At 39.0% G+C, this 12,780-nt stretch overlaps 1 protein-coding gene across 6 annotated transcripts in view; it reads right to left on the bottom strand.

The window, feature by feature from the left end:
- Window positions 1-12,780, bottom strand: part of PAPOLA (poly(A) polymerase alpha) — a 65,471-nt gene that overhangs the window by 37,861 nt on the left and 14,830 nt on the right. For all 6 annotated transcript variants that reach the window (XM_015144434.3, XM_015144435.3, XM_015144433.3 and 3 more), the window contains 5 exon segments: window positions 10,291-10,464; window positions 9,409-9,475; window positions 4,522-4,603; window positions 2,369-2,478; window positions 1,897-1,950 (listed from right to left, as the gene is read on the bottom strand). In XM_015144434.3, coding sequence (XP_014999920.1) covers window positions 1,897-1,950; window positions 2,369-2,478; window positions 4,522-4,603; window positions 9,409-9,475; window positions 10,291-10,464 — 487 coding nt within the window.

Here is a 12,780-nt window from a genome sequence, read left to right as displayed (position 1 = left end):
GGCTAATTTTGAAGACATAGAATTCAGCTTACAAAATTGTTTCTTTTCTAAAGGAAAGGTAACAGTGCAAAGAAACAGCACAGATTTGGTAGTTATCCCTGAGGGTATGATTTCATGGTTCCAAAAATGCGGATGCTGCTGTAAACAAGCCTTTTATAAGATAACTTTTTTTTTTTTTGGAGACAGAGTCTTGCTCTGTCACCCAGGCTGAAGCGCAGTGGCAGGACCTTGGCTCATTACAACCTCCTCTTCCCGGGTTCAAGTGATTCTCCTGCCTCAGTCTCCTGAGTAGCTGGGACTACAGGTGCACGCCACCATGCCCGGCTACTTTTTTCTATTTTTAGTAGAGATAGGGCTTCGCCGTGTTGGCCAGGACGGTCTCGATCTTCTGACCTCGTGATCCACCCGCCTCAACCTCCCAAAGTGCTGGGATTACAGGCATAAGCCACTGTGCCCGGCTATTAGATCATTTTTTAAAAAGCATTATTTTAGGAGCACATTTTAAAATATCATTTAAACACACCTACAGAAAAAAAATTGTACTGTTACACAAATAAGTACCTGTGGTCTAGGATAAACTGTCCAATGAAAAAGAACAGATTTCAAAGTCTAGTATCTTCCGCAATTTGGACAGAAATAAAGATTATAGGCTCATAAAACTAGATAACTGAAAAAACAACTCAGTAATAATACTGACACATTTTTTAAAGGATGGAATTACTTCAAAAAATACTGAAATGTGAAAATGATTACTAAATTTCCTAAAATATTATGTTCCTAAAATACTATTTTTTAATATAGCATGTATAATAGAAAACTAACACATTAAATGCTTTAAGTAGCCATCTAACTTTCCATCTTGATCCTGTACCGTTTACAAAGTTAGGTCAGGTCTCCTTCCAAAAAAATGTCCTCTTTGTCAGTAATATTCTTTTAAGGAAAATGAGGCATCACCTTATACTTTATATTACAGATTATTTTTACATTTACTTAAAACACTGACAGTAAATCAAAACTACATGAACTTGATAATCTCTTACCAAATGTAACATTTTATGTCTACTTATTAAGGTCAGCCACTTGACTTTTCATAAAATACAGAGTTGAGCATCTTACGCAGCAACCTTAGAAGCAGCCATTTTTTTTTTTGCAAAATAGCACAACAGTGATTTATCTTTTTATTTTTTAAAGAGATGAAGTCTTGCTATGTTGCCCAGGCTAGATTTAAGGGCTCAAGAGATCCTCCTGCAGCAGCTTCCTGATAGGTGCACATCACTGTGCCCAGCTTCAATAAATTATTTCTCTTACAGTTTCCAAACTGTTACAATCTTCACTTTATTATCTCTGACTTTCCAGTACCATTCGGTACAGCAAAAGTAATGAATTACTAAAGCTGCTTCACTGTCAACTTTATTCTCATCACTTTAATTACACACACGGAAAGCAGCAAGAAGAAATGAACATCTCAAGAATTTGAGTCCATAAATCCTCCCCTATTGGAAAACATTTCAGCACTGACACTTTCCTCCCAATTTTTAAATGAAGTCAAAGCAAAGTGTTACTTGCAAAAATACATTATGCTACTGCCTTAATGAGACTAAAAGCACACAAAACTGGCATATGGAAAAGCTACCAAAAAAACTTTTTTGTAATAGCATTTCAATCTTAAGGTTTCATTACTTCTGTTTTAGCTCCAAATTTCACTTGGCATTTTTAAAAAGACTTAAAATGGTATATTCTACAAACAACAGGCAGTCACTTCCATTTAAAAGCCTTAATCATTAATATCAACCAACTACTAATTGTAAACTTTAAAATAAACCAAGTTTTTAACCTATATCAATCAAAATTAGTGACAGCACATAGCAAGAACTGTCAATTTGAACTATACCTTACCTCTATCCCATCAAAACAGAGTTTAATAACTGGTACGAATGCCTCTTCAACAGCCTATAAGAAAAGTAAACAAGTTTAGGGTCTCTGAAACTACATTTTAGGCCTCTACTAGTTTTAGTACGCTAGCAAAACACCTGACACAAAAATAGCTAGCTTTAAGGCTGAGCTCTTGAATTGGACAAATCAGATCAGAAATCAAGGTTCAAACATTTGATTTCACCCACTCATCAGATGTATGACTGCAGCCAGATTATTTCATATTTATTTTGTTTGCCTCAATTTCCTAATCTGTTAATGAGTTTATAATTTTACACTTGCTGTAAAGAATAAAACAAAAACACATATGCCAAGTGCTTAGAAGGGTTTGGTAAACTGCAAGAACTCAATAAATGATGGCTGTATCATAAAATTCACTCAACTGACTAAATGAAAGTTCATAACTCCTCCCATTACACCCCGAACATTTACGCACTCTTAAATCTTTTACTTCTTCCTGTAATTTCAACTTATCATAGAATGAGGTGAAAAAGTCACTTCGATCAACATGTCTTGGTGCAACACACAACGCATCAATATCAGCACCTAAAAAAAATTAAGCCCATCAACCACTAATTAATATTACAAGAAAATTATTTTGCATCCTATCATGGTAGTATTTGATGTTGAGAATCTGTTTAACATATTGGTGAGCTTCTAGAAACTTACTAAAAATTACCAGTCAATGGAGGACAAACATGATTTTAATTGATGGGGTGTATTTTGATCCTGCAGCATCCTCTATTTATAGTGGCCCAGATAAACTGGGAGCCCAAAGAAAGATGGTTCAGCAAGTACTTTCATGGAGAGGGAATTATTCAAACATACACCCAACATCTTGATGTCATTAGTCATAGCCATGTTCATTGGTTAAACAAAAACATAGTTTTCCTCTATGTACTACGTGTTTGGTGCTTATACGCTCTCTACCAGGCCCCTAAATGGGACCTACAAAATAAACTTCAAGCAGAAGAATCCAAAGAGGTAGACAATGGTAAAATATTTGTCATTAATTCAGTGCTTGATAAGAGGCCAGCACTGAGTACATAGGCAGAATTTTAAAAAGGAGAATTAAAATCAACTAATTGGGGTCACAAAGGGGAGAGATTAATGTGGAATCAGGTCAACAGTCATTTTCCTAAAAGCCAAGATGTTGAGGTATGACTCTGAAAGCTATTTATTATAATAGAATATTCAAGAACAGGAGGAAGGTTGTATAGCACACAGGATATATCAAAAGTAATGTACTAATGGGACAGAGTGATGGGAGATAGAGAAAGGGAAGGATACTAGAAAACAGACAACACTAACCTGGCAGATACAGTTCATGGTTAAAGAATACAGCCTCGGCTGGGCGTGGTGGCTCATGCCTGTAACCCCAGCACTTTGGGAGGCCAAGGCAAGTGGATGGCTTGAGCCCAGGAGTTCGAGACCAGCCTGGGCAACATGGCAAAATCCTGTCTCTACCAAAATAAAATAAAAAAATTAGCCAGGCATGGTGGCGTGTGCCTGTAGTCCCAGCTACTCAGGTGGCTGAGGTCTGAAAATCACCTGAGCCCAGGAGGTGGAGGGTGCAGTAAGCCAAGACTGTGCCACTGCATCCAGCCTGTGCAACAGAGTAAGACCCAAAGACAGTAGAGCCTCAGGATGTGTGAGTTGTCACTACCCTGCCAGGAGAAGGCTGAGAAGAACTGTTCAAGCTTTACTGCCTCTTTTAGTCTCAGGCTTCTGTTTGTTATGTGAGAATAACAATACTGGAAGAACTAAATAAGATAATGAAGATCCCAGTGCTCAGTGAAAGAAAAGAAGCTCAATAAATGTTCTTTGCCGTGGTAACATTTTTATTGTGTATTTATCTGCATAGAGGAAATAACTACAAGTATAAACTATTAACTGATTATCAATGGCTATGAACACACATTTTTGGGGTTTTTGCTTAGCTATATTTTATAATTTGTCTATAAAGGTATTAGCGGGGGCATCCACGAGGTTTTCTTAAAAGCTGGAATTCGTTTTTGTTCTATTTCCAGAATGATATTCTGCTGGTGAGGGAAAATGATATACATGTAGATAGCAGCACTGTCCAAAAGAGCTCTCCAACAGAAAAACTACTCTATATCTGTACTTTCCAATGCAGTAACCACTAGACATATGTGGCTACTGAACATATAAAATGCGGCTACCTCTACTGAAACTCTGAATTTTTATTTTTTTTTATTTTTGTTTCTTGAGACGGGGTCTTGTTCTGTCACCCAGGCTGAAGTGTAGCAGTGCAATCACAGCTCACAGCAGCTTTGACACCCCCTGGGCTCAAGCAATCCACCTGCCTCGGCCTCCCAAAGTTCGAGGATTATAGATATGAGTCTCCACACTAAGCTAATTTTATTTAATCTTAATACTACTTTTGGATAGTGGCGATACAGAAGTCAGCATTATTTTACATCTTTCTTACTGAAAATTTAGACTCCTCAAAGCACTCTCTCTTCCACGCAAGCCTAAGCTATATGATACACAAGTAACTGAGATGGGTATGTCATCACGTTTAAGAACTAAAGGGTCCCTTTCTAGGAAAAATGAAATAAAACTTACCTTTTGTATGCACTCCTAATCTGTAAGATCCAAATGTAAAAATTTTTCCTCCAACATTTTCAATTACAGATTGTGGAAGATTCTGTTGAAACAAAAAATGGTTATTTTGCCAGTGGAGCACAAGGGCAACTATTCAAATGACACTACACTTGGGTGGGGGAGTGGATCCCAAGAAAGATTACAGTATAAATTTATATAAAGGGTATTCAAAGTCTATAAAAGCTCTTTAAAAATACCAGCCCCTCAAATCAATCATATTTGAAATTCAAACAATTTTCAACTTTTAAAGAAGTTTATTCTTTATTGTTAGATTTTTGCCCTATTTCTAGAAACTGCTATAAAGAAGACTGTGATTGAGAAGATCACGTAATCCCACAGGAGCACATTAGAATCAGGGACTTTATTCATGACAAAGATGCTGTACATAAAATGAATCATCAATTTAGAGTATAATAAAAACACATTCTGATCACTTTAAAGAAAAAGATTATATTCAACGATTTTTACCAAATATCCCAAAGCATATTAGAGTATTTTTTTTATCATATCAAAAGTGACTTGAAAGCCAATACCAGCCACGCGCAGTGGCTCACGCCTATAACCCCAACACTTTGGGAGGCTGAGACGGGCCAACTGCTTGAGCCCAGATTGAGACCAGCTTGGGCAACATGTGAAACCCCATCTCTACAAAAAATGTGTTAAAAATTAGCTGGGCATGGTGGCGTATGCATATAGTCCCAGCTAATCAGGTGGCTGAAGTAGGAGGATTGCTTGAGTCTTACAGGTCGAGGCTGCAGTGAGCCATGATCACACCACTACACTCTAGCCTGGGCGACAGAGTGAGCCCCTGTCTCAAAAAAAGAGAAGAGGAAGGCAAAGAAGGGAAGGGGAAGGGGACAGCAAAGCAGAGAAGAGAAAGCCCATATTGGTAAATAATTGCTTAGTTTTTTAGATTTCCAAAAGGCTTTGGTGAAGTAATTTAGAAACAGCTAAATTTACTTTTCTTACTCAGAAAGAGTAGAGTCACCAGGAAGAGGGAGAAAGCATTCAAAAACTGCATTCCTAGCCCTGGCACTAGTGTAAAATCCCAGGCTTTACAGTTTAGTATTCAATGGCCCTGCTCATAAGAATGACAAGGTCTGTACAAACAAAAACAATTTTAGTAAGTGTTTAGTCAATACTTCCTCTTACCTAACTCCTCGGTATAATAAAGTATCTATTCAGTACCAAAACATGTAAAAGACCACCTCCCCACCCCCTCAAAAAAAAAAAAAAGAACAGGCCAGGCGCGGTGGCTCAAGCCTGTAATCCCAGCACTTTGGGAGGCCGAGACGGGCGGATCACAAGCTCAGGAGATCGAGACCATCCTGGCTAACACGGCGAAACCCCGTCTCTACTAAAAACACAAAAAATTAGCCGGGCGAGGTGGCGGCGCCTGTGGTCCCAGCTACTCGGAGGCTGAGGCAGGAGAATGGCGGGAACCCGGGAGGCGGAGCTTGCAGTGAGCTGAGATCTGGCCACTGCACTCCAGCCTGGGCGACAGAGCGAGACTCCGTCTCAAAAAAAAAAAAAAAAAAAAAGAACATAAAATGAAGTGCTATTTCATACTCCAAAAAACCCTAAAGACAAGTTCTAAAGAGTGAGATCCCACCTCAGCCACCTGATTAGCTGGGACTATATGCATACGCCACCATGCCCATCTAATTTTTAAAACATCTTTTGTAGAGACGGGGTTTCACATGTTGCCCAAGCTGGTCTCAATCTGGGCTCAAGCAGTTGGCCCATCTCAGCCTCCCAAAGTGTTGGGGTTATAGGCGTGAGCCACCGCGCGTGGCTGGTATTGGCTTTCAAGTCACTTTTGATATGATTAAAAAAATACTCTAATATGCTTTGGAATATTTGGTAAAAATCATTGAATATAATCTTTTTCTTTAAAGCGATCAGAATGTTTAAGAGCATATTTAATCATCACTATAGAAAATAGACAAGTTATGTATGTAATGCTGTCTTTTTTTTTTTTTTTTCTGAGACAGAGTCTCACTCTGTCCCCCAGGCTGGAGTGCAATGGCACAGTCTCAGCTCACTGCAACCTCTGCCTCCTGGATTCAAGTGATTATCCTGCCTCAGCCTCCTGAGTAGCTGGGATTACAGGTGCACACCACCACACCCGGCTAATTTTTGTATCTTCAGTAGAGACGGGGTTTCACCATGTTGGTCAGGCTGGTCTTGAACTCCTGACCTCGTGATAAGCCCGCCTCAGCCTTCCAAAATGTTGGATTACAGGCGTGAACCACTGGTGCCCAGCTGTAATGTTGTATTTCTTAAAAGTAAGCAAAGCCTTTGTCTTCCTTTGTTTAGATATTTTAAAACCTCAATGGCAACGCTGACCTGGTTATTTAAAATTAGCCAGCAAGATGTGTGCAGAAGTAGCCTACAAAGGAGATGAAGTAGAAACTATCTTAAAACACTGGTCCACAGACTTCTCTATTAAGACATAACAGCCTTTTGAAGAATACTCTCCAATGGTACTTTCTGCAAGGATGTAAACATTCTGTCACTGCTACTCATCACTGTTGAGCACCTGAAATGTAACTAGTGAAGAATCTGAATGTTTAATTTTGATTAATTTTAATTTCCATTTAAATACTCACGTGGCTGGTGACTAGTATATTATAAACTACACTTATAGATATTAGTATGTTTATACCTATTATCATCATTGTAACCCAGAAATTTAAGATTTCTTAATTCAGGTCATGGAAAAACATTTTCACTTGCGAAATCTTTTTTTCATTTTAAAGTTCAGAGTATTAGATGTCAAACATACCCCCAAAAAAATCTTATTTTCTATTAGAAACTAAAATCAGTAAGAAACACGTGGTACATAAAGTCCACAATTTAGAATACTACATTTGCTGAAGTTTAATTTCTATTTTGAAATATACATATACATTGCTTTAAGCAAACAGTCCTATAAATTTGACTAAAACCAAAAGACTACAACTTTTCTTCTAAGATGACACCCTCTTCTCCCTGCTCTATGAAATTTTTCCTTTACCCTTGGTTCTCTTTTCAACCTTTCAGTAATATTATAAACATGGATTTTGCACTACCCTGGAAAAATTACCACTATGTTATTTTTTTAAATGGGTCAAACTCCATATACAACTCTACAAAAACATTTTCTCTACCAGAAGAATCCTAGCCATGTACTTATGAGTTGTATGTACAAGTATTCATAATGAAGAGTTAGAAATTCAAAGGGGCCGGGGCAGTGGCTGACCTCTGTAGTCCTGGCACTTTGGGAGGCCAAGGCAGGCAGATATCTTAAGCCCAGGAGTTTGACACTAACCTAGGCAACATGGTGAAAAGCCATCTCTACAAAAAATACAAAAAATTAGCCAGGCGTGGCGACCCCCGCCTATAGTCCCAGCTACTCGGGAGGCTGGGGTAGGAGGATCGCCTGAGCCCGGGAGGCAGAGGATACAGTGAGCTAAGATCATGCCACTGCACTCCAGTCTGGGCAACAGAGGGAGACCCCGTCTCAAAAAAAAAAAAAAAAAAAAAAAAAGAGGCTGGGAACACGCCTGTAATCCCAGCACTTTGGAAGGCCGAGGTGGGCAGATCATCTGAGGCCAAAAGTTTGAGACCAGCTGGTCAACATGGCAAAGCCCATCTTTACTAAAATACAAAATTAGCTGGGTATGGTGGCACACACCTGTAATCCCAGCTACTTCAAGGACTGAGGCAGGAGAATCAGTTGAATGCGGGAGGCAGAGGTTGCAGCTAGCCAAGATCGTGCCACTGCACTTCAGCCTGGGCGACTGAGTGAGACTGTCTCAAAAAAAAAAAAAAAAAAAAGAAAGAAAGAAAGAAAGAGGTTAGGTGCAGTGGCTCACGGCTGTAATCCCAAGCACTTTGGGAGGCCAAGGAAGGCGGATCACTTGTGGTCAGGAGCTCAAGACCAGCGTGGCCAACATGGAGAAACTCCGTCTCTACTAAAAATAAAAACAATAGCTGGGCATGGTAGCACCTGCCTGTAATTCCAGCTACTCAGAAGGCTGAGGCATGAGAATCCCTTGAACCTAGGAGGTGGAGGTTGCAGTGGCACCACTGCACTCTAGCCTGGGTGACAGAGTGAGACTCTGTTTCAATAAGAAAGAAAAAAGGACAAAGAATGTTATTATAGAAAACTAAATAGGCCAGGCAGTGGCTCATGCCTGGAATGCTAGCACTTTGGGAGGCCAAGGTGAGAGGACTGCTTGAGGCCAGGAGTTTGAGATCAGTCTGGGCAACAAAGCAAGACCCTACATATACCATTAGCCAGGTGCGAAGGGACATGCCTATAGTCCCAGCTACTTGGGAGGCTAAGGCCAGGAGGATTGCTTGAACTCAGGAATTTGAGGTTACAGTGCACTATGATGGTGTCACTTGCACTCCAGCTTGAACGACAGAGCGAGACCCTGTCTCTTAAAAACAAAAACACTAAATAAACAAATACTCAGTTTGAAAAATACCTGAAAATCTTTTTTAAAAACTGTGGCAGAATTTCTTAAAAGGCAACAAGATTCTCAAATGTTTAAAGCACCTTTTTAGAGAAACATCCATCATTTCTGCGAAGAGTGTGAGCAGTTTACAATTACTGAGTTTCAGTTTTCAAATGTTCCAAACAAACAGTACTTATTTTTAAAAATTGCTTAACTCAGTTCAGTTTTTCCTGCTTCCAAATTAACTAGAAAAGTAATGTAAAATCTGTTATCAATAGTCTAAAATTGACTCCACATTAAAGACTCTAAATCTACTCAAATAAGGACAGGTTACATAAGACATTTGCTGTGTTCAGTCGGCTATATACCAATTATTTTATACACAAAAAAGTTGCCTTACCTTGCTTTCACTGATTTCTCGTATCCACTCTTTTACCAGGTTATTTAGTTTTCCCAAAATTAAAATCCTGTTGATAAAACAATTATCAATCAAGTATTCCAGATCATTACTGATTAAGTTTCTCAAAGTTTTAAATAGGCATTCTTCCTAAATTATGATTTTTTAAGTGATCAGAAACACAGTATATTGTAGTTAGCACGTGCTCGCGCGCGCGCGCGCTCTCTCTCTCTCTCTCTCTCTATATATATATATATACGGGCACTGTTACACTGAGTAAGGTATTCCTCTTTCTCCAGACAATTCAGTACTATAATAACCAAAAGCATTAAAAAATCAGAATTATTGCTTTAAAAAAATAAACAACATCAAAATTAAGGGAAGAGAACTCTATGTAGAAAATAAAGTTTTCAGCCGGTTATGGTGGCTCACACCTGTAATTCCAACACTTTGGGAAGCCAAGGCGGGCAGATCACCGGAGGTCAGGAGTTCAAGACCAGCTTGGCCAACATGGTGAAACCCCATCTCTACTAAAAATACAAAAAATTAGGCAGGCGTGGTGGCGGGTACGGGCGTGGTGGTGGGTGCCTATAATCCCAGCTACTCGAAAGGCTGAGGCAGAAGAATCGCTTGAACCCAGGAGGCGGAGGCTGTGGTGAGCCAAGATCGTACCATTGCACTCCAGCCTGGGCAACAAGAGGAAGACTCTGTCTCAAAAAAACAAAAAAAAGTTTTCTCTCTTAAGTATCGCTCTTCTCTGAAACAGATATATAGATCTGGGCAAATAACCCTGGCCTTCTGAGTGAGTACAGAATGCCTCAAAATCAGTTTATGTTAACATCAATAAAAATTTCCAAGTTAAAAAAATACAGAATATCTATTTACCTGCGCTGCAGTTCCTCTTCCTCTTCGAAAACCCCAAAGGGTTTCAATGTCTCAATTAGTTTCTGTGTAAGTATGCAGTCAGTCTCCTTGGGGGCTGCTAAGCTGATAGGAGAAGTAATGCCATAGTGCTTCTGTGGCGGCTGTGTTTGTTGTGATCCCTGTGTTGTAACTGGACTATAAATAAAATTGGATAAAATTACTCCCAAAAGAATTCTACAATTTGAAACAAATCAGCATGACCAGAAAAACTAACTTAGTAACACATATTTCTAAACATGATTGGTTCCCTGCAATACCCCCAAAATTTTTATGACAAAAAGTGACCAAAAGCAAGTGACCAAAAAGAGAAAATTCTACCCCAAGGATTTTAACTCTGTCAGTACTTAAACACCTAAGTTAGAATCCAGACCAAATACACTGCTAGAGAAAACACTATCCAGAATATAGTAAACTTCTGTAAAATTTCACCTCTTGAAAATAAGCCAAAATCTGTTTCTTAAACATTGATAAACACGCTACAAAAATGTTATTTTACCAATATAAGACATTCCCCAAATGAAACCTGGCATCTGACTCACAATGAACGAAGTTCATAGATAATGAAGCAAATAGCATAACAAAATTTGAAGGGAAAGAACTGTATTCACCCTAGGCTTGTTAATGATCTTTTAAAGAGATTTACACTTCAATAATGATGCTAGTCTAAAAGGTTTCTTTTACACACACACAGCTACATTTTTATCCATCTTAAGATAAGTTCCAAATTTGTAAAAAGGCATAGCATGCTTTAAATGCTTTGGAAATAAATTTGACTCAATCTTTTTTCATAATTTTTTTCATTAAATTAACTTTAAAAAGTCAACACAATATTTTTAAACTAACAGTTGAATAACATACAAAACCAAGTATATGATAAGGAAAGACCCCAAATCTGGATTAGTTATTTCTTCCAAATTCCATTCCTTAAGAAATTAAGTGTTTATAGGCCAGGTGTGGTGGCTCACACCTGTAATCCCAGCACTTTAGGAGGCTGAAGTGGGAGAAAGGCTTGAGCCCAGGAGTTAAGCCAGCCTGGATAACATGTTGAAACCCCGTCTCTACTAAAAAAAAAAAATGTTTTTTACACACACACACACACAGCTACTTTTTATTTTTTGAGATGGAGTCTCACTCTGCCACCCAGGCTGGAGTACAGTGGCGCGATCTCAGCTCACTGCAACCTCTGCCTTCCGGGTTCTACTGATTCTCCTGCCTCAGCCTCCCGAGTAGCTGGGATTACAGGTGCATGCCATCACACCTGGCTAATTTTTGTATTTTTGGTAGAGACAGGGTTTCACCATGTTGGCCATGCTGCTCTCAAACTCCTGACCTCAAGTGATCTGCTCCCTTTTGCCTCCCAAAGTGCTGGGATTACAGGCATAGGCCACCAAGCCCAACCACAGCTACTTTTTTACCAAGTTCTAAATACAATTTCTATTTTATAAGTTAAAGTGTGATAATCTACATAAGCAATAAAGTGCTAAATCTAAGAATGCTATACAGGTAAGGCTTATGATGCATTTACTACACAAATCCACTGGGTTCTGGTCTATACTGCGACTGCTAGACTGTTCTGTAATTTGTCTTGTGATATCAACACAGATCTAAGAATGCCAGGAAGCCCATACTGTATGTTACTAATTAGCTGCTGGACTGCATGTCATCTGTTTACTGTTGCCTGGTCTAGTTACATACTGTCTTAATTTTAATTCAGATTTTATAACAGCATTTACTGAATAAATACGAATCAGACATATCTCTTGCAGAAATTAATTCACGTTGGATCGTTTCCTCTTGCCCCTTTAATCTAAGCTGCATAGCTACTCGATACAATGTTCATCCACATCAGCACTAAGCATTTGCTGAAGACTTGCAAAAAGCATGGTGTCTCACACTTGTAATCACAGCAAACTTTGGGAGGCCGAGGAGGGCAGATCATTTGTGGCCAGGAGTTCAAGACCAGCGCAGCCAACAAGGCGAAAACCCATTTCCACTAAAAATACAAAAATCAACCAGGTGTGATGACATGCTGTAATCTCAGCTACTCAGGAGGCTGAGACCGGAGAATCGTTCTAACCCAGGAAGTGGAGGTTTGCAGTGAGCCAAGATCATGCCACTGCACTCTGGCCTGGGCAACAAAGCAAAACTTCACCTCGGAAAAAAAACGAAACAAAACGTATTTGCTGAAGACGAAATAAAAATGTTCTGTTTTCTAATCGTATGCAGCACCTACTGCACTCTGGCCTGGGCAACAGAGCAAAACTCCACCTCAAAAAAAAAAAAAAAGTATTTGCTGAAGACGAAATAAAAATGTTCTGTTTTCTAATCATATGCAGCATCTCCTAAGGTTAAAATATACACATGAAGTATAACTGAATTCATAATGTCTTGGTCATTACACACAGGTTTTTTTTCCCCCTAGTTTTATTGAGGTATCATTGACATACCAAA

The sequence above is a fragment of the Macaca mulatta genome, chromosome 7 (assembly GCF_049350105.2).
Source record: "Macaca mulatta isolate MMU2019108-1 chromosome 7, T2T-MMU8v2.0, whole genome shotgun sequence".
Classification (NCBI taxonomy): Eukaryota; Metazoa; Chordata; class Mammalia; order Primates; family Cercopithecidae; genus Macaca; species Macaca mulatta.
Note: the sequence above shows the minus strand (reverse complement) of the source record. Positions and strands in the feature narration are given on the sequence as shown.